General features: G+C 36.2%; 2 protein-coding genes across 2 annotated transcripts; both read right to left on the bottom strand.

Annotated features, from left to right (window-relative positions):
* Positions 1 to 12,975: 12,975 nt before the first annotated feature.
* LOC131604847 (uncharacterized) lies at positions 12,976 to 13,631 on the bottom strand. Its single transcript, XM_058877262.1, has 2 exons — positions 13,529 to 13,631; positions 12,976 to 13,472 (listed from the first exon to the last, which is right to left on the bottom strand). The coding sequence occupies exons 1-2, from the start codon at positions 13,629 to 13,631 to the stop codon at positions 12,976 to 12,978; spliced, it is 600 nt and encodes a 199-aa protein (XP_058733245.1).
* A 9,808-nt stretch (positions 13,632 to 23,439) lies between these two features.
* On the bottom strand, positions 23,440 to 27,033 carry LOC131604846 (uncharacterized). The gene is made up of 4 exons (XM_058877261.1): positions 26,796 to 27,033; positions 26,534 to 26,685; positions 26,332 to 26,448; positions 23,440 to 23,517 (listed from the first exon to the last, which is right to left on the bottom strand). Exons 1-4 carry the CDS (start codon positions 27,031 to 27,033, stop codon positions 23,440 to 23,442), a joined length of 585 nt encoding a protein of 194 aa, XP_058733244.1.
* Between the last annotated feature and the right edge of the window lie 273 nt (positions 27,034 to 27,306).

The following is a 27,306-nucleotide window of genomic DNA, read 5'->3' as shown; positions in this document are numbered from 1 at the left end:
TATTTATCTTCATAAATATTTTTCAAAACTTTCTGACAGTTTCCTACTTCTAGGATTGTTGTCTCCCTGTGCTAACCCGCCTATCATGGCTCTTTTCAATGCAGCTCTTTCAAAAATCAATATTTTCACTTTTTCTGTTTAAATACGTAAGCGTCCCAATGATAATTTTGAATGAACATATGCATTTGAATATGATTGATGTTTACCAGGAAAAACAGGAATGGCATTCAGGAAATGTCCCGATCATCTGGACATCATTCCATCAGAAGGAAATCACCAAGAGAAACGCATTTCTCAGCAAATCCCTCAAAAAGATTTTCTCTTCAAAGAAGTCTTATTCCCCAGCAGGTTTGTTCCAGATTACTATCTTCAGAAGGTGTGATCCCCGCACCCGGACTTGGTCAGATAGTGCATCGGAGGATTATGCATCTTCCTCATTCCCATTTGAAAGGGCATCAGAACTTCCAGTTACCTTTGATTCCCCAAGCAGTAGTCAAAGATCCTTCAACGGGATACCCGGGTTCTCAAAGAATTTCCCCAGACGAGGGTACTCAAGCAAGACAAAAGATCATCAACGATCACAATACATTCATGTCCAGCTGACTAGCGGGAATTTATTTTTCCAATTAGAAGCTTGACATCACATTCATACATTCATACATTCACATATTCATACATCATACATCATACATCATGCATCATGCGCATATTCATACACAGCATAACATGCATATTTCTCCGGGAATATCTCACATTTACATGCATCATAAACATTGCATATCACTAACTTGATTTTTCAGGTAGGCAGATATCTTCAACAAAGATGTTCTCAATCACATGCCGTGTTCACCTGAATTCCATGAACAGTTCTCTCAGATATAATCAAGCCGAAGATTCATTCTGATCTCTTACCAACTCAAAAACAAGCATCATAGATCAAAGTCGATACCTCAGACGGTTCCAAAACGATCTAGCATCACAGATCTAAAGCGATACCTCAGACGGTTCCCAAAAACGATCTAGCAGCACAGATCTAAAGCGATACCTCAGACGGTTCCAGAACGATCTAACATTACAGATCTAAAGCGATACCTCAGACGGTTCCAGAACGATCTAGCATCACAGATCTAAAGCGATACCTCAGACGGTTCCAGAACGATCTAACATTGCAGATCTAAAGCGATACCTCAGACGGTTCCACAATGATCAACTTCCAAAATCTAAATCGGAAAAACTTTGGACAAGTTCCGTAACGATTATCTTCCAAGACTTAAAGCGGTAACCTTGGACGGTTCCGAAATAGTCAACACAAAGACTTTCAAATCCTTCATCAAGATATAATCAATGAATTCATTCTGATGAACAAACCATCAACACATTCACCAGGTGGCATATGAAAGCCCATCTCAGGTAATGTTTCAATCTGCCAACAACATTTCGCAGACGACATTCAAATGCCACTTCCAACATCTCTTCTGATCAAGGTAAGTGCAAATTTTCAGGGCATCTAAATATTCAATCATCTTCTACCTTCAGATTTCATACAATCTCTTCAGGTTTAAGAAGATTGAATAGGGGCAACTGTTATACCCCAAAATTTGCCCACATATTTTTCAAGAAAACTCCAATCTGAAAATTAAGGGTCTCATATAATCATGGATTTTTATTTCAACAAATATCCTGACATATGAAATACTTAGTTTTTAGAATTTTTCTTATACAGTAATTTGGCTTGGAGTTGAATTTATTCTTACGCAAACGCCAAATACTGTTTATTACTTCACACATGCTATTTATTTATTTACAGATAAATAGTACTGACACAATTGGTACAGAGTTAAATCTTTTGCAGGCGCAGTTGATAACAAAAGAAAATATTAACTTTGACTGTTGATTTTTCACTCTAACTGCTACACCAATATCTGAACAGTCAGTTGACGGCCAAACTGCTGGCAGTACAATTCTCAGTGTTTTGTACCATCAATCAAATCAATCTTTCACAATTCAAAATTCCAAGATTTTTGTTCTAGAAGTCTTCTGAATATCAAGCGATTAGCAGAGACTCAACACTGCACAAAAATCAGGTACGCTTAACTATCTCCTACACAAACAGTCCCTAATCAGGGTTTTTCTTGTTTTTACAGGAGCAACAAGTTTTTGAGAGCTCAAATGGATTTCATACACATCCATATATCTCAAAGTACCATCATACAAATTTTCAAACTTCAATTCACTCAGACGCACCGTCAGCAGCTCAAACAGTCAACAGACGACCCGTTTGACCAAAAAAGTCAACAGACAGTCAAAAATGAAATTTTTTGTCAAAGTCCATATTTTGTCAAAGGATTCATCATTTGATCATTGGATGATCATAATTCATCAAGGAAAGATCAAAAATCAACAAAACCCTAAGATTCAAAATTAGGGTTTTTGCCTGAAAAGTCAACTCAACTTTGACTGATCATAACTCTCTCATCCTTCATCCAAAAAATTCAAACCAAAGCTTGTTTTGAAGGAAATTCAATTATCTTTCAAATGCCATTGATCCCATGGTCATTGGATTCACCATTTGAAAAATATGATCAAAGACATTACAGGTCATTTTCAAAGTCAACAAAAAGACACTTTTTTCAAAAGGACACACAAGGAGCTTCAAAAATCATTTTGACATGAGACCAAAGGCATTGGTTAGAGGACTCTTTGAGGTTTCCAAAAAGTGCAAGAACTCCTTCATATGACAAAAATTGAGGGATTTACACCTTGTTGAAGTTGGCTAAATTTTGGGAAAATACATGAAATCAACATTGTTCAAAATGGCATTTTTTCCAAATGGGGCCAAGTTTTCAGCATTCAAACATCATTTCCATGATATTATGGGCCTCCCACGACCAAGACTAAGCCCACACCATTTTTATTCATTTTTCTTAATTTTATCTTATTTTAAGAATAAAATTAAAAGGAAAATGGATGGATAAATGGTAGCTTAAATCTTAAGCATGACTCATCAAAAAATAGTCAATATTCTGCAGCAAAGAAGATTCAAGGAAGGCCTAGAGCAAGAGTGTGTAGAAATCAAGCAATGGTTGCTTGAAACTTAAGTTTGAAAGCCCAAATTTCAACAAAAGCCATCAATGCTTCTTAGCTTCAAATTTAAGCACATCTTGGCCTATAAATAGCTCAAGATACTTCACAAACAAAGGAGAGCCAAGACACCCACGAAAATATAGCAAGCATAGCATAGAAACACATCAAACTTCTCTCAAAATTCCATAACTTTGTAATTTTCAATTTCATATTTCCAATCAATATCAATACAAAACAATCATTCCAATCATCTTCTAAGATCATATAAAGTAAGAACAAACCCTTTGTGTGGTCCCATGAGAGTCGTATCACGTGCATAAGTGTTCTTCATATTCATACATGAACAATTTTCGTTTTCATATATTTACTTAACCTCAATAAAAACTAATCATTCTAATAAGTTCATGAGGCCTCATAGGATAGATCTGGGCTTTAACATGAGAGTTTCCACGTAAGGATAGCCCTATGCCATGAACAAGTGTTCTTGCATGCTTAAGCTTCAACCTCTTCGAATCCATAGATACAACGCCCAAATAGCAAAACTAATACCACCATCGTGTTCAGGAGGTGATTTTAAGTAGATCTGGGTCCTTTATTTTTATTCATAACGCTTATTTTTTGCAGGTGTAGGAAGCTACCAAAAGTTGCATTTCTGACGTACAAATAGGGGAGGTTTAAAACCCCCGCTATTTGTTTAATAAATAAGGCAGACGGAGGTTGAAGACGACCACGCGTCCAAGCGTGGTTCGTCCGTCAAAAGTTGACCTTTCTATCTGCACGCGTGGCAGATTTCCTTCTCCTCATTCGCTGGTCAGCCAGCGTGGGTCCCAGTGTGGACTTTGAACATCTGACTAATCATGTGCACTGATTCCCACATGGCTATCATGCTCCCTCATGATCTGAACCCTTAGATCAATCTCCAAGCCAATCCAACGCATCAGACAAGCAGCCCTATGCTATGGACTTCATTGATTTTCACACCTGATAAGTATCCTTTTATTTTCTATTTTATTTTCTATTTTTATTTTAATTTCTTTGTTAAATTAATTAAAAATAGTTTTAAAAATCCAAAAAATACACAAAAAATATTTTTAGACTTCTAAAATAATATATTATTTTCTGAAATAAAAATATTTTATTTTTCTTCAAAATTTCAATATTTTGCATAATTAATTAGTATATATTTATATATTTGCTTTTTAATTATTCTAACCAATCAAAAAATCATAAAAAAAATTGTTCTTTATATTAAATATTGTTTATATATTATAAACTAATTTTGTACATATTTTGAATAATTTTCTTTTTAAGTTTTAATTATTTGTATAATTATTTGCATAATTATGTTTTAATTAACTTAAATCAATTTCAAAAAACCCAAAAAAATTAGTTTTGTTTTAAAATTAATTGACAAATATTTTGTACATATTTTTGAACTTATTTCTAGGTTTAAATCAATTTTCATCTTTTTTCTTCATTTTAATTTAATTAATCATGCATTAATTATAATTAAAATAAATCATAAAAAATCCAAAAACATGCCTTTTATTTTTCTTGCAATTTAAAATTCCTAGATAAATGTATAGGATGTCAAATTCATGTAAATAGGCTAGTTTACATTTCCCGCACAATCGATGTAATAGCGTAGATTTACTTTCCGCACTTTACATTTCCGCATTTTACTTTCCAGCATACATATAAACTGCGTGTATGTTAAAGATAAAACTGAACCGTTAGATCACTAACTTCAAAGATAAATATCTGAATCCAATCACAATCACACTTGCACCTTTTAAGGTAATCCCTTCTCATTCCTTTCAAAATCAAAGTCAAAATTCTACTGTTTCGAGTACAAAATCGAACCTTGCTTTTATATCCGGTGAAAGGATAGATTTTTAAAGGAAATAGGATAAAGACCTTACAACTCAGGGTAGACCTCCTAGTTTGCTTGCTCAAATCAAAACAAACAAAATTCTCATACACTGTTGATTTTTCAAAACTTTCAAAAAAGACAATACTTTGTATACATCCAAACACGGGTTATTACAAAGTTAACGTTCTTTTCAAAACATCTTTCGAAAGATAAACAAGCATTTTGTATACATCCACACACGGATCATTACAAAATTCAATTTACAAAGGTATTTGAAACCACATATGAGCAATTTCAGAGCAATTGAAAAGTGATCGAAAAACAAGTGAGCTAAGCAAACTTAAGAGCCCATGGATAACCATGGATACAAAGGGTGCTAACACCTTCCCTTTGTATAACCTACCCCCTTACCCAGAATTTCTTAAAGGTCTTTTTTCTGTTTCTTTTATAAACCTTTCCTTAATTGGATAAAATAAAAGGTCGGTGGCGACTCTGTGATATTTTCAAAAATGCGAAAGCATTAAGCGACAAAAAAGAGTCAGTTCACGTATCTCTACAGATCAGAGGTATGGCCCGGTATTAAAAAAAATCGGAGGTCCACACATTGCATCACACAACATAACACTGAAATCCATTCAATCATGTTATGACAAAATGCATATGACCCAACTGACACTATGCATGTGGTACCAATAAGTTGTGGAATTAATCCTCCCGACCGATCTAAACGTCACCGAGATACAGTCTCATCGACACAAATTCCACACAATGGGAATTATGCCCACCATTGATCCAATCATCACCGGGATCCGTCACCAAAATGATTTATGAATGAATGCAAATATAACATACTTACCATCACCAATAACGATGAACAATTCATCTCAACACCACATCACCGAATAAAGTATGTACATGTCATCAACATTATTAAAATCGTTCTCATATTCATCATACAATCATAATAATAATCAAAATCAAGCCATCACCACATCAACTACATTGTTACACCTAACATCACATGCACACAATGTTTAATTCCATCAAACTAATTAAATTGAGATTTTAAAATAAAATTGGGCCACTTCCCATCCCATTATTTTATCATATAAAATATTTAATTATCTTTGCAACACTCAAAACGACATTTAAAAAGGATACACGAATCAAAAGATACGCTATTTCAAAGTGTAGGAAAAGTTGCATACAGTAAGGTCCGCTCAACGACCTTCAAGCGCGCTTATGCACCTGAAATTCAATAACCCCGCTTCAAGCAGTGTATGGAAGAAGTGAACCATGTTGGGACCTCCGCTTAGTAGGCTAGGTCCGCTTAGCGAGTCCTCTTATTTTTTTGAAAAACGAACAGCATCCGCTTAGCGAGCCAGGGGCCGCTTAGCAGACGTGCGATTATGCAGAGTTTCACCTCTATGACAGACCTGCGATTCAACACATCCTTCACCCAAAATCACTTCTAAACATCTATTTAAGGTATATAGTCATCAAATACTTCATCACACATCATCAAACATCCACACAAAAAAGGTTTTCAATCAATAGTTCATGCAATTTCATCAATTACCCTAAACTATGGCATTCCTAAACATGACAATCCCAATATATCCAATTGAATCCAATCATATCTTAATCAATTCTATCACCTATAAATTTCATAAGAGATACTGAAAGGAAGAGTCCCCCCTTACCTTAGCCAAAATCTTGAATCTTCCTTTTTCTCTATTCCCCTCTTCCTCTGCTCTTTACGTTCTTCTCTTTTCTTCCAATTTTGCTCATTTTTCCTCTATTTTCCAAAATTCCTTGTTTTATGAAAAATAGAGAATACATTTAGTAAAAGGCCCAACATATAGCACCCCCTTTTTACTAACCACGCCGCTTGGCCTGTTAACCTTCGTTCACAATCTTCCAACAATCCGATTTGATTAATTAATTCCAAATAATTAATTTAAATTCAAATTAAATTAATTTATGAAATTATGGGGTGTTACAATTCCAATACTAAAATGGAAAGTATTGTTATACCTAAACTGAATCAACGGTAAGAAACTATCCCAAGCTTCTCCTTGTTCCAAAACACAAGCCCTCAAAAGATCCTCAAGCAACTGAATCGTCCTCTCAGTCTAACCATCAGTTTACGGATGATAAGCCAAACTTAAACGTAACTTAGTACCCAAAGCACTTTGCAAACCTTCCCAAAATATCGAAGTAAACCTTGGATCTCTATCCGAAACAATACTCGACGGAATACCATCCAAACTCACAATCTTCTCAATGTATAACTTTGCAAGTCTCTCCATCGGATAATCCATCCTCATCGAAATAAAGTGAGTAGATTTCGTCAATCTATCCACAATAACCCAAATTTTTTCACAATTACTCGACGTTCTCGGCAAACCCGAAACGAAATCCATAAAAATGCTATCCCACTTCCACTCAGGAATAGATAACGGTTGTATCAAACCAGACGGTTTTTGATGTTCAATCTTTGACTTCTGAAAGTCAAACAAGAATACACAAATTCCGCTATATCCTTCTTCATAACTAGCCACCAAAAATAACTTCCTTAAATCTTGATACATTTTAGTAGCTCTAGGATGAATACTAAAACCACTTTGATGCCCTTCATCCAAAATCCTCTTCTTTAAATCTGAAACATCAGGAATACAAACGCGATCATGACATCTCATGACACCATTCTCATCAATGTGAAAATAAACACTTTTTCCTTGATTAATCAATGCAATCATGTCAACCAATTTCAAATCCGATTTCTGACTTTCTCGAATCTCATCAAGAATACCACAAGTAAGCTTCAACATACCAAGCTTAACACATGAAGACGTCTCTTCACAAACCAAACTCAAATTGCGAAATTTTTCCAACAATTCCAATTCTCGAATCATCAACATAGACATATGCAATGATTTCCTACTCAATGCATCGGCTACAAGATTAGCTTTTCCAGGATGGTAATTCAAGCCAAATTCATAGTCTTTCAAGAATTCCAACCATATTATATGCCTCATATTCCACTCTTTCTAATCAAATAAATACTTCAAACTCTTGTGATCACTATACATATCGAATCTCGACCCAAACAAATAATGCCTCCAAAGTTTCAAAACAAACACAGTGATGGCCAACTCTAAATCATGCGTCGGATAATTCTTCTCATGAACTTTAAGTTGCCTTGAAGCATAAGCTACCACTTGTCCTTTCTGCATCAACACACCTCCTAAACCCATCAAAGAAGCATCATAATACACAACAAACGGTTCCAACGGACTCGGCAAAATCAAAATACGAGCGGTTGTCAACCTTCTCTTAAGCTCTTGAAAATTAGCTTCACATTGTGAAGTCCAAATAAAAGCTTGATCCTTCCTAGTCAATAGCGCCAACGGCAAAGATAACTTAGAAAATCCTTCAATGAACTTCCTATAATAACCAGCAAAACCAAGGAAATTTCTAATCTCAGAAACAGATTTCGGAGTTTCCCATTGAGATACTGCCTCGATCTTCGACGGATCAACAGAAATACCTCCACTCGAAATAACATGCCCAAGGAAACTCACTTCCTTCAGCCAAAACTTGCACTTAGAAAGCTTAGCATACAATTTCTTCTCTTTCAGCACAGATAACACAATCCTCAAATGCTCAGCATGATCATCTTCACTCTTAGAATAGATCAAAATATCATCGATGAACACAACCATAAACTTATCTAGATACTCATGAAAGATCATGTTCATATATTCCATAAACACACCAGGTGCATTGGTCACACCAAAAGGCATAACATAATACTCATAGTGTCTATACCTTGTTCTAAACGTAGTTTTCTGAATATCCTCCGCCTTCACACGAATCTGATGATACCCAGATCTCAAATAAATCTAACTAAACATACGTGCACCCACCAACTGATCCATAAAATCATCAATCCTCGGAAGTGGATACTTATTCTTAATCGTCACTTTGTTCAGTTGTCTATAATCAACACAAAGTCTCATAGAACCTTCCTTCTTCTTAACCAACAAAACAGGCGCACCCCACGGTGACACACTCGAACAAATAAACTTCTTCTCAAGTAAATTCTCAAGTTGACTCTTCAACTCTTTCAACTCAGAAGCCAACATCCAATACGGAGCCATCAAAACATGACTAGTTTCGGGAATTAAATCATTCGTAAACTCCACTTAACGTTCCGGCGGTAAATCACTTACATCTTCAGGAAATACCTCCGCAAAATCATGAACTATTGGCAATTCTTTAATTGTTCTCTTCTCATGAACATCCAAGGTTGCCAACAACATAAACACCATCGCACCTTCTTGTACTGACTCCTCTACTTGCTTAGCAGATAAAAATAAATCTTCCTTAACACCAATTTCAGGAAAGATAACCATCTTATCAAAACAGTTGATATACACACGATTGAACTCCAACCAGTTCATACCCAAAATCACATTAAGTTGCTCTAATGGAAGACAAACTAAATTAATTTCGAAATCTCTACCAAAGATACTCAATGGATAACTTGAACACACAAAAGAAGTAGACACAGAACCCATAGTAGGTGTATCAATAACCATACTTCTACGCATATCAGACAACACAAGATTCAATCTCAAAGCACAACTCAAAGAAATGAAAGAATGCGTTGCACCGGTATCAGTAATAGGAATCAAAGATGTACCATTAATAAAGCACGTACCTCGGATTAGCATATCCTCAGCAGTGGTCTCAGCACCAGACAATGCCAACACTTTCCCTTTCACTTGCTCCTTCTTCGGTTTGTCACACTTGGTACTAATGTGCCCTTGCTCTCTGTCATACCCCAATTTTTGACCCTAAGATCATACATCATTTGCATTTCAATCATCAATCAAGATCACAATCTTGAGGTATCAGTTTGTCTTTGAGAGGAATCATCAAGCACTTTTAGCTTTTTATTAGTTTTATACTAACCAAAATCCAAAAATATGTATTTTGTCTCTTTTGTTCATATTTTACAGGTAAAAGATCGGGCAGAAATCAAAACAGTGCAAGAAAACGGATTTTTGAAGATTTCACTATGGAAATTGATTTACCCATGAGGGAAATCGATTTCCCTGGGGCGAAATTCAAAAAAATATAAGGAGGGAAGCATGACATCATTTTGGCACCAATTTTCTTTGATCATTTTTGTCATTTTACCAATTTTCCACCTCACCAAAATTAATTCCCTTCATTAAACCTTTTTTAACCCCATTTTACCATTTTTTTACCATTTAAACACCAATTAAACATAAGCTAATTACCAAATGTAAAAAGACCAAATTGCCACTACTCTTGCTCCCATCCTATAAATAGAGGTCTCTACTCCCTCATTTCTCAAGCTTTGAGAGCCAAAAAAACCCCTTGCAATTTCTCTCCTCATCCTTACCAAATTCACCAAAGCTCTTTTTCTTTCATAAAGTTTGTGAGTCACATCTTGAACCTCACAAACTTTGAGCTAAGCCACCATCCATTTCACTCTTTTTTCTTCAATTGTTGAGAGATCAAGATTTGTGTTGGTGATTCTTGAAGTAGATCTAAGTTTTGTTCAAGATTTGGTAATTTTCTTCATCCTTTTTCATCTATCATAATGTGATTCTTTTGTGCTTGTGTGTGATGCATCTTTGATGCTATATTGGTCCTATTTGATGGTGAATTGATGGAAAATTCGTGCTCCAATTGATGTGTGATCATAAGGTGTTTGTATGTTTGCTTAAGTCAAGTTTTATGCCTCCTAATGCTGATTTTTTGAATGCTGCGTGCAGGAAATCGATTTCCCTCTGTAGGAAATCGATTTCCACCTTATTTTTTTTCAAAATTTGAACTCTGCACTCAGGAAATCGATTTCCTACAGAGGTAAATCGATTTCCTGCTGGCAGAATGTGGTTTTTTGCCTTTTTTTATGCTTGTTTTGGCTTCCTACTTCCTCCACTTCATTAATATCATTGGATCTAGGATGTTGATAGGTTTGAAAGGACCAAATCCATAATATTAGATGAATGATATTAATGATAGTGTGAGTTGATTTTACTTTATGCATTTTATCTTCTTCTTCTCCTTTTTTTTCTTTTGATCGATGAAAGTCTTAATACTTTGAGAATTCTTATGGATTCTTAGTAAAGACTAGATCGTTACCTATTTTCTTTTCGTGCGGTATTGCTTTCGGAGAATGATCTACATATCATTTCTCTCGCATGCATTAGCACATAAAGTTTTGACCGGCCTCGTTGTAGGGTGATTTCTACATAAATCACTTGGCGATCAGCTTAACATAGCGCAATATTTCGTGTCCCGAATAAAAAAGATCAAATATGGAAGAGAATTGTATGCGGTTGATTTAAGACTTATGGAAATTTTGCGTGTAGTCGCTATGATTTTATCAAGCTTCTGATAAAGTTCCATTGAATTTAAATCCGAGAACATCCTTCACTCACCATCGATCTTTCTTACTAACTTTGATAACATACTTGACAAGTTTCAAGATGGTTATCTTTAACACCTAACAACTAACTTTAATTTCCGCACTTTATTATACCGCTCTTTATATTTCTCGCTTTATCGCTTTATTTTATCATTTCATCATATTTACATTCCGCTATTTTTCCTTTGTCCATTTGGACGTTTATATTCCGCTATTTTCTCTTTGTCCATTTGGACATATGTTTATGTTTCCGCTATTTTCTCTTTGTCCACTTGGACCATACTTTACTTTTATGCTAAAACACTAATAATCAAACAAAATCTAAAAAAACACATAAGGTTCTCTTTCGGACTATTGGTTACTATCCTGAGTATTTTGGAGATTCGGACTTATGGACTTAGTACCTCTGGACCCTTATGATATTGTTACTCTGCTGTTATTCTGTCTGTCTGGCATTGGATTGTTGTCTGTTTGTATGTGCAAGTATTTCCTTGAAAGCCCTTGATGGTTAATTCCAAGGCATTGAAATAAGGATTTTACCCGAAAACAGCCGTTACTCTGCCCGATTTTCGTCAGAATTTTAATGTGCTTAATGCAAAGTGGTGCTAAGATAATAAATTCATCTGGATCCCCAAGTGATAATGTTGGTTTAGTATTGATATTCCAAAGGATGGGAAATCTACCTTGACTCACAATGTCAAGTTTTGGCTTCTTATTTCGGTTAGACCGTTTCTTTCCTTAGCTTTTATTTACGCAATAGGATAGCCTCTTCATCTCCTCCCCTTCTTTAATTTTCAAAATCTTCTCCTTTTTTCCAAAATATTCTTATGTTTGCAAACCTTTTCAAAACCTTTTCTTTAAAAAATATCTTTTGCCCTTAGTGGCCTTTTTTCTTCAAAAGTTTAGACACTGTTAATTGTCGAAACGAGTGGTTATACCCCACGATTTTGAAATTGATTGATATAATGAGATCTTTTCCGCATGAGAGAGCTAGTGGCATACTCGTCGATTTTATCCGAGTTGGAGCCCTTCTTTCATTTGCGAAGCAAAGAACTCGTTTGTTCTAAGGCTCAAGATCAATGGCTGAGTATTTCTCTCCGACGACGATAAAGTGTTTACTCGTTTTAAAAACGTTTTTCCCTTTTAAGAAGAACTACATTAGCTCTGACTTCTCCATTGCACCGAGGAGGTATGTAGGCACAAGGCTTAACGTCTTGCCGAGCTTATTTTAAAAAATAAAATAAACCGTTTTTTTTAGCACACACACAACACAGATTTTCAAAAAGGTTCCTGTGGAGTACCACAGATATGAGGGGTGCTTAAAACCTTCCCCTTGTATAAACAACACCCGTACCTAAGATCTCTTCTTTTTTTGTTTTAAAAACAAACTTTGGGTTTTATTCGTTCTTTTCCCTTTTCCTTTGGAAACAATAAAGCGCGGTGGCGACTTTCACTGAAATATTGATTCGAGTCAATCCTATGGCTTCGATAGCAGATTTTCCCCGCTACACTCACCACAATTGTAACAAGTAACATTCGAAACAACTCAACACTTATTAGCCTTGTGACCCGCCTTGCCACACTTGAAACATGTCACTTCAACCTTCGGACACTCCACAGCACGATGTCCCTCTACACCACATATGAAACACATAATCAGAGTAGAAGCTCCTCCCCCACTTGACTTCTTGCCAAAACCAGATTGCTTCTTCTTGTCATCATATGGCTTCCCACAGAATTTCCCTTTGCCTTTCATATTATTCATAGACTTGTAGTGGGAACTACTCTCCCTACTATACTCATCATAGATTCGGCTATTGTTAACCAACTCCATAAAACGAGTGATCTGTTGGTAATCAATAGCCTTCATGATATCAGGTTGCAATCCGTTCACAAACTTCAAACATTTAGAACTCTCTTCATTCATAGTATTGTAATGAGGACAATACTTGATCAACTCTTGGAATCTCGCAGCATACTCCGCTACGGTACCATTACCTTGCTTTAACTCGAGGAATTCCACCTCTTTCTTTCCACGGACATCTTTTGGAAAATCTCCAAAAATGCATCACGAAAAAGATCCCAAGTAATCACAATACCCTCTTCATCAAACCTCTGAGCAATGTTACCCCACCAATCCTCAGCTTCCTTCTCGAGCATGTGGGTACCAAACTGCACTTTCTGAGCATCAGTATAATTCATAACCCGAAAGATCTTCTTAATCGCCTTCAACCAAGCTTGCGCTTTATCAGGTTTATGCTTTCCCTCAAAGATAGGCGGATTGTTCCTCTAGAACTTCCCCAAAGCACGAAACTTATCCTCATCACCATTTCGATTACCAGTATTCACTTAAGGAATTTGACCAAGAGATCCAGCCAGCATCCTCAATGCATCAGCAATAACATCATTAATCCTTCTTGCAACCATCGTCCTAAAACATCCAAAAAAACAGTATTGATCATGTCAGATACACAAATCCAATACAAAAGGGATAGGAAAACATAGAAAACATGGCCAACTGACCGACCGGGCTCTGATACCACTATGTAACAACCCAAAATCTATACTACTCAAATAAGGCATACATTCGCATAATCAGAGTAAACAAGCATGCATATCATGAGGGCATTACACATATTTACAAAAACGTAACAAACAATTTAACATGTAATGCTCACATACAAGTAACACGAAATTAAAAATTCGAACTAACATGAAAAATCACAGCGGAATAATAATCTCATCAATAAAAAATGGTAAATTTGGATGATTCCCATACATCATCCACCATATCATATTATCGTGGCTCATGGCAACACATTCAAAATATCACATATCCAATTAGGAAATTGCATATGAGTAAAATAATATCTCATAACATCCAAACATAGGTAATAAAATAGACCCAATTCCTATGTGTTACATATGACCAGAGCACAATAAGACTACCTAGCCAAAACACGCTAAGGAGATCTAAACTCCAAGCTAAGCCTCCTCCGAAGCACCACTACTCTTTGGAACCTACACAATGTCGCAATGAACATCATTCAAATAGAAGGGAGAGAATTCAAATCATTATAGATAAACATAATAATAGGAAATGCATCAATACAATAACAATACATTCCAGGAATTCATCACTATTCACACAAACATGCATCATATACGACATAGCTCCACAATACAAGTAATTATATTCAATTACCACAATCCTCGATTGTATACTATTATGAAACACAATTCAAGTATACAATACCAATCACAACATCCACATATATACATATCCACCAAAATCATTCTACATAATCATATCACATAATCACACAACAACAACAATTCACACCGACGCGTGCGACTCAAGTGTGACTCAATGCGATATGCATGTGGATCCCTTCGTTATCATTTCCGGCAAGCCGATTGTCTATCTCTTAGACTAGATAACCACCTCTAAAGCTCCATTCGGCGTTAAGCTTTCAAACCCCATTTGGCGTTTTGTTTGGGACAAGCAAATAATCTTCACAAGATTACCCGACATTGCCTCTTTCAAAGACTCATGCTAGTGTAAGTGCGCAACAAACAAGACTTATGCATATAAGACGATCTCAACCTCTTAAACTACAAAATCACATCTCTTCCAACATTGTTCAACATACACAACATGAGATTAATCCCAACCAATGCATCAATTAGCACACCAAAATTTAATCACATGTATTTCAAGCATAACATAACATGTATTGCATCATCATTTATCAATTCACACCATAATACATACATATCTCAAGTATTATAAACATGTGTAAATTCGATCTGAAACCTATCCAAACATAATTAAATAAATTATCAAAATACATGGAAATCCGTCTTAAATCATAAGCATACAGGATCCCAAAACAAAGAATCAAAATTCTCAAATGTTTTATAGATGCCGCGCTACGCGCCCACTACCCGTGCTACGCGTGCTAAGTCAGAAAGTACGGCGCCAAGCGCCCTCACACCCGCGCGACACACACTCTGCGTTTTCTGCAAAAAGTCTTATGCGATGACAGCAAACCCTTTTCTTCCATTTTCCACCCAAAATCAGATCCAGTCAGATTTTATCACGAATTTCATGCTTATATCACATATACAGCAAATAGAATCAATGATAAACATCAAAACATCACTCACAATTCAATTTCATGGATTCTAACATCATTCCAAAGTTAGGGTTTCATAAAATTAACATGCATTCATCAAATAATATGCTATCTTCATACCCATTCTCAGAATCATACATAGAATCATTATAACAAGTTAGATTTCACACAATTTATGGATTAACATACCAATTCCACAACCACACTCATGAAATAGTAATCTCCCAACCTAAAATCATGCATTTTCTAACCCCACATACACTACCCAATTATATCTACCTATAATCATTTGGATTCACACCCTTACCTTGAATCTCTAGTCCTTCTTCTTCAAGAATCTCCAATTTCCTCTATTTTCTCTTCTTTCTTCTCTTCTCTTTCTCTCTAGCCTCTTTTCTTTCTTTTTCCCCAAAAATTGTTATGTCTCTAAAATCCTAGTTTTCTTTACTAACTCATTCTAACATATTGGGCTTAATTCACCTAATTCTATATTCTAATTAATTAAGCTCATTACTAGATATATACTAGTATTCACATACTCACTTAATTAATTAAATAACACATATATTCAATTAATCACCAAAACATAACAAATAATTAATTATCACACAAATAATAATTAATATAATAAGCACCTAATAAATAAATATGGAAATAAAAATCGGGTTGTTACAATCGCCACAAGAGGTATTTTTTTCTATTACTGATCATACCATTTGTAATGATCAACTTAAGGGAAATTTTTGTTTTTCGCTTTGTTTATATCGGTATTTCCCTTCATTAGTATCAGAGTCACTTATAAAACCATGAACTAGATAGTTGTTTATTTAATTATTTATTTTGTATTTTTCATCTCAATTTGATTAGACATGCAAAATATATTAAAAAATAATAGAGAAATTAAATATTGACATCATATCGTATGATTTGGATGATTCAATGTTGACTATTTTTTCGAAATCTGACTTTTTATGGAGAAGCAGTGATACATCAATCATCCATAATTGATACAAATATGATTGATCAATTTATATAATATATAAATAATTAACATGTGATGACAATGTATTTAATATATTGTTTTGTTTCTCCCATTCGATTAGTATAATAATTATTATTCATTTGAATGATAAATGTTTATTCTGCTTTAGAATCGACATTTGTATGGTAAAGCAACGACATTCTGATCAGTTGTATTGAGTAATCAACCATTATGTTTTTTATGGAATGAATGTGTTACGTTTGGGTTTATGACGGGGTAAGAGTTATGATATCATGAGTTATGCGATTAGGGAGTTTGTGACGATGCAAGAGTTATGACTTAGGGTTTGTAGAAAGCAGTATGTGTTAATGGGAAAAACAACATTGATTCCAAGTGTTGATGTGAAAAACCGCCTGCTGACAAGACAACATAACCTCCAGCTAACTCTGCGTAGTGTTGTTAGTTGAAGATTTTGACAGGCGAAGGAAGATTGGTTGTAAAGGATGTACCTTGAAGAGAGGCATAGAACATGGATTCTAAAGGCCATTCAAGATTCTTTTTTGTGTAAAAAGGGTGTTATCTCGTCGAAGAGAACTTTAGTTGAATATATTCGAAGGCGAAGGGTAAAAGACTTAGGATATTTCGGAGCATTTGGAAATTAAGCTTCGACAGCCACGTTGATTGCGTTTTGGCGCCTCGAGGGGAAGGAGATTTGAATTCAAACGATCTGTCTTATCCAAAAAGGACGCATGGAAGTCTTAGAAGATTTAGGAGCATGCAGGCGAAAACGTGGCACTCCGTTAGGAAAAGGCCGTTAGGGTCGAATTAATATAAATTAAGGCTTAGCATTAGATTTTAGTGTGTTCAAATCTATACCAAACTAAAATATACTCTAAGTACCAAGTGAATCGAGAAACGAGTGCTGAGAATGTACGTGTGAACTACCACCTTATGTTAATCGAATTACTTTACAGTTTATCAATTCAGATTTTCATTCAGTAAAGTCTTTATTTTTTCCTTTATCGCTACGAATCAATATCGTTGTTGTTCATTCCTGTACTTTACCTTTTTACCATTCCTGCACTTTATCTTTTATCTTTTTAAACACATTTCTCTTATTTTTAAACTAAACACAAAACCAAACCAAGTATGAACACAATCCAATCATCAAAATCTCGAAACTTTGTTATTTTGGAGGACTAGTGCTTGTTTACAAAATTCCACCGTAAACAAATTGGCACGCCCAGTGGGACAGTGTCTATATTTCGAGTCACAAATTCAGTATTTGTGTTTTATTGCTTTATATATATATATATATATATATATATATATATATATATATATATATATATATATATTATCATCTATTTGTTTAACATTGTTGTATGAGATTGAGGAGAGGAAAATTAGCCAATACCAATCAACAAATACCTAAAAGAAGATACAATAGGAAAATGGCCAATCCTCCAAACAACAATGCAAAAAAACTTCCCCCTCTGATAGGAGGAAACACGGTTGCTACGACAATAATCGATGCCATGCATGTTAATCAAGATACAATGGCCATTCAAACATAAATACTCTCGACGACGGGACCAATGGCCGCTCCTTCAAATATGCAGAGTATGCCAAATGTTTCCTTTGCAATGATTCAGTGGCAACCTTCGACCCCTAGACCCTAAGGATTCAACATATCCAGGCCATTAACACCGGGATTCTTGATGCCGATGCGGGACCCTCCATATGGCATGCCAACATCTTTTATGGCAGATTTACACAATAGTACATCTAGATATACAAATCCATTGGCACTAACGTTCTCTCTATAAAAAGGGTCGGGTTCTAGTATTAACCATTCAAATCAAAGCTTTCGACCATCAGGATTCGCTAATCACCTACCTTTGTTCACCATAAATACATCAGCAATTTAAAGGAAACAGATAGACGAAAGTAACCACGAAATGGTGGGAGTACTTGCCCAACAAATTCATTCAATATTCGAGACATTGATCCATAATACACTTAGAAAAACTTACAGAATGCCCATTCGAATCAATAAATAGGACGAATAGCAGATTTCTTTGGAGCCCTTAGAGAAACCATTCAACCACCCAATCGAGATTGGGTAATAGAGAATATGGGTAAAGCATTCGAAGAAGATCAAATAATAAATCAGGCCCAACCAGTCCCATAAAACATTGGTGAAAACAATCAGGGAGTAAGGGTCGAACCACCACGAAACCAACAGGCTATACCCCGAGAAGAAGAGCCTAGGAGAGTAGTAGTAGTTGATCAAAACCAAAATGCTGACGAAATAGTCTAGCATTTTCGACATAACGAAATGTTAGGAGAGAACAACCCGACCACTATGATCAGAGGAATCATGGCTCGAAACAGGGTAAATGTTGGTCTTTGAAGACCAAATTACACTTCCCCCATATCAGAGTATACTTTGCAAAGTGAATTACCCAGGGGCTGGAAAGTCCCCAAGTTCACAAAATTTTTAGGCGATACCAGTGAATCTATTGTCGAACATATAGCCTGTTATCTTACCAAGGCTAGAGATATAGAAAATAATGAGAACCTTCGAATAAAGTACTTCCCCAGTTCGCCGACAAAAAATGCATTCACATGGTTGACCACCCTTTCACCAAACTCAATTTAAGAATGTTCTCGATTAAAGAGACTTTTCCATGAACAATTATATATAAGCCAGTTAAAAATAAGTCTAAGTGAGTTAGCCAATGTGAAGAGCAAATTTAGCGAGTCTATAGATGAATACCTCAACATGTTCCATTTATTAAAGGCAAGGTGCTTTACCCAAGTGCCAGAACAAGAATTAATTGAGATGGCTGCGAGGGGATTAGATTTCTCGATAAGAAAGAAATTAGATCCAAATTATTTGAGAGATATGGCTCAGTTAGCAGATAGAGTTTGACAAGTGGAGCGTCTAAAGGATGAAAAGGCCAAGGCAAATAGAAACCACAAGAAAGAAAGAGTGGCGTATGTTGAAGTTGACAAAGGCAAACAAGAAATCTATGAGGATTCTTTGGCCTATGAAAAGGTTGAAATAGACTTGGCTAAGTTAAAACAAGGGCCACCTTATCCTTATAAAATGTTAACACCTTCTAATGGGAAAAATCCCATCGAACCTGAGAAAATTGATCAATTTCCCAAGAAAACATACACCTTCAACGTGACGAAGTGTAATGAAATTTTTGATCTTTTAGTAAAAAATAGTCAAATGATAGTGCCACCTGGCGCTAAAATTCCTCCGTTAGATCAACAGAAGAAGAGAGATTTTTGTAAGTATCATAATTTTTTAGGACATAAAACCTCATAGTGTTTTCTTTTCAGGGATCTAACTCAAAATGCAATCAAGGACATACACCTCAACTTTGACGACAAGAGCAAGACTCAAATGAAGGTAGACGCTAATCCCATGCCCATCGGTGACACGAACTACGTTGAACCAGTGGACATCAACATGGTGGAGATAGTCAAAGACAAAGTTACTGAGGGCTTGGTGGTTGTCGATGCAAAAGAGGCTATTGAAGGCCTCAATAACAATGTTGAAACCACTAACAATTTTGTTGCAGGTTCAGACATGGTGAAGGCTACGGAGGGCCTTCGAGTCAAGTTTTAGGAATGTAAGATTGATGAAAGTCCTAACTATAACACCCCAAGTCTACCCAACGTTCACAGTACAAATCAGAGTGCGGAAAATTTTCTAAAACAGAAAAGACATGAAGTGTCCCATTTATTAAACTGAAACCGAACACATAAATAGCTCATTATAATAGACACATAGCACATATCAATAGGGAGAAACTCATAGCAATTAACGATATTAAACCAATCCAACTTTGGTAACAATGCAACAGAATAACATCAAAGTCATAAACTTCACAAGGTGGCATCTCAGCCTAACTTAGAAACAACAAGTCATAATCCTCTCAAAAGAACAACAAATAATCCAACATAGTCATGAAAAAATGCGAGTAAACGCTAATCCCCCCCGAGTGCTACATATCAGAGCATATGACACCGACTCGAACGCCTAACGATATCACCTACTCATCTCGATCACCTACACGTTACCAATATAAAGGTAACGGTGAAACAAAATAAAGGGGTGAGATATCAAACAATATAAAAGAAAGTATGATAATATTTATAGCAAGGCGATATCATATACATTTCACCACCTCTCAATATAAGCAACTTGCACCACGACAATAATCTCATTAATCAATCATAACAACATATTCCAATTCATAATCATGTCATCAAACACATAACAACATTCATATCTCAACCACAACAAATCAAAATGCGACTCAGCATGCAACTTTATGTTATGCGTATGCATGTGGTACCATTCGGAGTAACCTCCCAACTTAAACATTCGCCATTGGGCCAACTTAATCATTTGCCATAGAGGACAACTTAAAAAATTGCCATTTAGGCCAACTTAAATAATTCCATGGATGTGACTCAATGTATGCACATCCACAAATATAACTTAAACAACATAAAACCACATAAACAACATAACCAACATAACCAATTTGCACAACATAGCCAACTTAATCAACTTGAACGACTTAATTAACTTTCCAATACTTAACCAAAGAAGGACAATACAATCCAAGAAAATGTTTTCAAAAGTTATTCAAATAATTTTCATTAGATAGGAAATGATCTCAGCTTTTCAAAGGTTCAAACGGCACTTAAAAAGGAGTTACATATCAAAAGTTATGGTCTTTACAAAATCTGCCTAAAATGGAAATCTTCAGGTCAACGCAAGGGATTCATAGGTCGACGCATGGATGCTTTCTACCCCCCTTGGGTTAGATCAGGTCGACTCATGAGTCGACGCAAGGAATTCTACAGGTCGACGCATGATGAAGGAAACTAGATTTTCTGCCTTTTTGGGTTGCTCAGGTCGACCCAGGCCTCTGTGTAGGTCGACCTACGCTGCGTAAAAACTCAAAAATCACCATTTTTATTCCCTAATCCCCTCATGCAACACCCACTAACCCATACACCATTTATGCATCAATTGAAAGCAACTTACCACACATGTAAGGTTCCTAAACTTATTTCTAATCATGGGTTCCCATACAAACATCATCAATCATACTTAGGATCACAATTTCATAGAAATCTAGTATGAACCCTAACCAATTTCAACAAACAATCAAACATCAAATTGAAAATAGAGAAGAGCATGGAATCAAGCATAGAATCAAACCCACCATAGCATATCATCATAGAATCCCTAATCATGAAAGAACCCCACCCTTATCTTATGTTTGGATTGAAGACAACTCTATCTTCAATGGGTTTCTTCTTAGTTCCTCCTTTCTTCCCTTCTTTCTCTTCTCTCCTCTATTTCTTTCTCTCTACGTGTTATGAAAACTAAAACCCCTAAAACCCTAACTTTTACTAACTCTCTTATTATTTCTAATGGGCTTTAATTAACACCTCTCACTTACTAACACCAACGCTAAATTAGGCCCATTAGCTATTAATCTCATTAAAACATTATTGCTAAAACCCCACAAAATGACATAAAACCAACTAAGCATCTAATTAATAATTAATTCATAAAACACACAATAAAATAAATAATTAAAATAACATGGGCGTTACACTAACCTTGAGTTTAACACGGTCAATATGAACCCAAATGCTGAGAAACAGGAAGACCAAATGCAATATGCCTACCCTAAAGCAGGAGAAAATATCCTTCCTTGAGTTTCTTGTTCACTGCCACAAGAAGAATTCTGAAGCCCTTATGTGCCCTCGATGCAGCGCCGTCCATGATCGGAAGGCCTCGGAAAATTTTGAGAGGGTCCAGTTCGCTCGAACCAAGGGTCACTGGAGAGATGCAAGGAGCACCTTTGTGTTTGACAAAAGAGGAGTTCCTCGAAGGTCTGACTGTAACACCCCAAAAAAATACTACTAAACAAGGCATATATTTGCACATATCAGAGTAACAAGCATGCACCACCTGAGGGCGTTACACACATTTTAAAACAAAATTAACACTTTAACATGCAATGGTCATTTTCTAGTAACACAGAATCAAACAACATGCAAAGCCACAAGCGGAATAATCATTTCATTTAAATAAAATGGTAATTCGAATGATTCCCATACATCATTCACCATATCTCAGCATCTCGGCTCAAAGGCCATTCATCAAGAAATATATCATATTCAAATATAGGATACATACGAGTAAAAACAATATCTCATAATATCAAAACATAGTTAATAAAAATAAACTCAAATCTCATGTGTTACATATGACTAGAGCAAAATATGACTACCTAGTCGAAACACGCTAAGGAGATCTAAAACTCCAAGCTAAGCCTCCTCCGAAGCATCACTAATCTTTGGAACTTGCGCGATGTCGCAATAAACATCATTCAAACAGAAGAGCGAGAATTCAAATCATTATATATAAACATAATAATGGGAAATGTAAAACACAACAAGAATACATTCCAAGAATTCATCACTCTTCGCATAAACATGCATCATATATAATATACCAAGATTCACATGTTTATCACATAATACATAACTCCACAATTCAAGTAATTATATTCAATTACCACAATCTTTAATTGTATACAATTATGAAACACAATTCAAGTATACAATACCAATCACAACATCTACATATATGCATATCCACCAAAATCATTCCACATAATCCTATCACATAATCACACATCAACAACAATTCACACTGACACGTGCGACTCAAGTGTGACTCTATGCGATATGCATGTGGATCCCTCAGTTATCTCTTCCGGCAAGCCGATTATCCATCTCTTAGACTAGATAACCACCTCTAAAGCTCCATTCGGCGTTAAGCTTTCAAACCCCATTTGGCGTAAGGTTTGGGACAAGCAAATAATCTTCGCAAGAAACCCCATTCGGCGTCATGCTAAAAAATTAATCAAAACTCATGATAATTATTCATAAATCAATAGAATACAAGTTCCCAAATCAATTCAAGAAAATAAGAATTACAAAATTCCTACAGCTCGCGGCGCGTCCAGAGTTCGCGGCGCAAACTCAAGCCAGAAAGTCTTCGCGGCGCGTCCAGAATTCATCAAGAATACCATAAGTAAGCTTCAACATACCAAGCTTAACACACGAAGATGTCTCTTTACAAACCAAACTCAAATCTCTAAATTGTTCCAATAATTCCATCTCTCGCATCATCAACATAGACATATGCAATGATTTCCTACTCAATGCATCGGCTACCACATTAGCTTTTTCAGGAAGGTAATTCAAGCCAAAATCATAGCCTTTCAAGAATTCCAACCATCTTTTTTGCCTCATATTCAACTCTTTCTAATCAAACAAATACTTCAAACTCTCGTGATCACGATACACATCAAATCTCGACCCAAACAAATAATGTCTCCAAAGTTTCAAAAAAAAACATAACGGCGGCCAACTCTAAATCATGCGTCGGATAATTCCGCTCATGAATTTTAAGTTGTGTTAAAGCATAAGCTACCACCACTTGTCCTTTCTACATCAACACACCTCTTAAACCCATTAAAGAAGCATCACAATACACAACAAACGGTTCCAACGGATCCGGCAAAATCAAAATAGGAACGGCTGTCAACCTTCTCTTAAGCTCTTGGAAATTAGCTTCACATTGCGAAGTCCAAATAAAATCTTGATCCATCCGAGTCAATTGCATCGATGGCAACGATAACTTAGAAAATCCCTCAATGAACTCCCTGTAATAACCAGCCAAACCAAGAAAACTTCTAATCTCAGAAACAAATTTTGGAGTTTCCCATTGAGATACCGCCTAAATCTTCAACGGATCAAAAGAAATACCTCCACTCGAAATCACATGACCAAGGAAACTTACTTCCTTTAGCCAAAACTCACACTTAGAAAGCTTATCATATAACTTCTTCTCTTTTAGCACTGATAAAACAATCCTCAAATGCTCCGCATGATTGTCTTCACTCTTGGAATAGATCAAAATATCATCGGTAAACTCAACCACAAACTTATCAAGATACTCATGAAAAATTCTATTCATATACTCCATGAATACACTAGGTACATTAGTCACACCGAAAGGCATAACAGAATACTCATAGTGTCCAGAATAGGACATCTTGTTCGACATGTCTTCTTAGTTGAAGATATAACATCTTCTTTAACATCTTCACATAAGTTAGTTTTACCAAACATAATGCCAACCAAAAACCAAACAATTAACAGTGGGTAACATTATCAATTCTGCTTGTGCCATTAGAAATCATGTAGTAGACGTTCAGTTCCCTATGCAATATGTTGATGATTACTTAGAGTGGTACCTTATTATATCACACCCTCACATCATCTCACTTGTTAAGCATGGAGTTGATGTTGGATCTTTTGATACAGGAGGACCTTCCTATGATGTGCCACCGCCTCTACATGGTATGGATGACCAACAGCATCTTCAGATAATAGTAGTCATTATAGATAACCTCATGGATTTGCTAAACCAAGATGGCGAGGTTTATACTTTGACATTATTATTAGTTTCTTACTATTTCTAAATTATGTGTATTATTACTCAAGCATTTGCACTATACACCTTATTAAATAACATTTTGCCGCTTTCATTATTGCAAGATGAACATAACTTAACACATTACAATTAACTTAACTTAACACAGACTATTACATAACAATAATAAATAGAAAAAACACAAACACTACCATATGATATTGGGCGTTTCACCATCTTTATTATATCATTGTGTCCCTTTGTTAGGATACAATGATATGTTCTCCACATAACATTCAAATCTTCATCAGTCTTAAGCTCAATATGGTCGTATTTCACCTTTCCATTAATATCGATCCATGGTGCATGAAACTTGATCTTACCCACCTTTATGTTCTTGGTGTCGAACAACATATTATTCAATTTGCATCTCAAAAGAGCGAGAAATGTGGTATCCTTTGGGAGCCCAAAATCAACTGGAGGTTTCACCATGTTAAAGTACACACATGTTAAAAACAAATAGTGAGGCATTTTAAGATGTTCTGTTTAACAACACATGATACATATTTATACAACTTTGGATTCATTCTAGACCATACACAACTATCAGTGCAATCACAGTTGTACAAAATTGTCGACAAAATCTCAAGTGTTAAAAATTACACTATAATATTTTTTGAAGTCCTGCTAAAATTTCTATAAAAGAATGAGCTTTTTAAAAACCGGTACTTTAACAGTACCAAAGTTTTCAAAGATTTACGAAATATCAAATCAAAATAGTATTTCTTAAAAAACTGAGTAATTTATTTGACAATTTCTCAATCCACCCTATGGATCTCTTAGCCACCACATAAAATTCCAATTTTTCCCCCCAGCTTCCGTAGATGCACTTCCGGAAGCACCCTGATGTGCCGCAAGAAGCTCCTTGTCATATAACCTCTAGAAGGTGTGAAACCTCACATGCGCCCTGTGGGTCCTCTCCACCTCCTAAAGTGCGTCATCTGGATCGCACCCCAGCTCAGCAATCAGCATCTCCATTGCTTCCTTCTTCGTCAGCCTACCGTGACCAAGGAGGATACCCCTGGCAGGTAGATGCAGGAGGCATGCCACATCATCTAGAGTGATGGTAATCTCGCCTTGAGGAAGATGAAATGAGGAAGTCTCTGGATGTCATCTTTCTGCAAATGCCATCAGCATCCCATTATGTATCGTCGTGTAACCCACCTGACAGAGGTCCCTCAGGCCAGAAGCTGCTAGTACATCCTGGAACCACGGCTCGTCAGGCTGCACAAGACCCGCAATCTTCCGGTCATGGTTGTAGAACCTCTGTGGATCCCTATCCTGAAATTTTAAAAAAAATAAATATAATGCATAGTAATAAAGTTCAGAAACTGAAGAAAAAAAGTAATTAACAAAGAAAATTTACCTCTCCATCCCATATACGCCTAGCTGCATGATCGACATACCCTATCAAAAGGGATGCGTCTATAGGACCGCCAGGATACCAGATAGGCTCTGACACCGGCTCATCCTCGTGTCCCGCCAGAAGTGGCACATCAGATCTTGTATCGCCCGTCACTAGCACAGGAATAGAAGTAGAAGAAGTGCCACGACAACGTCTGCGGTGGGGTGGCATCTGTGAGGAACCCTCAGCATCATCCCGGGGCCTCCGTGAAGTAGTAGTAGACGGGGAAGGCCCTCAACGGGGATAGATGGATAAGACTCGGCTGGAGCGGGTGTATCAAATGGAACAGACTTAGAGAGCCCATTAACTAGGATGAATGTAGAAGGCCCGGCTGGAGCGGGTGTATCAGGTGAAACAACAGCTCCATCAGTCACCTGAGATACTACACGCGCCTGTTCATGACGCATGGATGCGTGTTGTGCAGCCCTCCTATGTATATCTCTATCCGGACTGTGAGTCATAATGTCTGCATTGTGATAGCATCTACTTAGATAATATGTATCGATACATAAATAATGATTTATAAATAAACAAGAAATAAAAAAAATACTTTTGTCGTAGGTGCACCTACGGAAGCACCTTAGTTTTAAAATGTATGGTGCTTCCGTATATGCACCTACGGAAGGCCCTTAGTATCAAAATGTATGGTGCTTCTGAAGATGCACCTACGGAATGCCCTAACGTTCATCTCTCCCCTAGGTGCATCTACTGAAGCTTAGAAACGCAATGGCGTA

This window comes from Vicia villosa, linkage group LG5, assembly GCF_029867415.1.
Source record: "Vicia villosa cultivar HV-30 ecotype Madison, WI linkage group LG5, Vvil1.0, whole genome shotgun sequence".
Lineage (NCBI taxonomy): Eukaryota > Viridiplantae > Streptophyta > Magnoliopsida > Fabales > Fabaceae > Vicia > Vicia villosa.
This window is presented reverse-complemented; position numbering and strand designations above follow the sequence as displayed.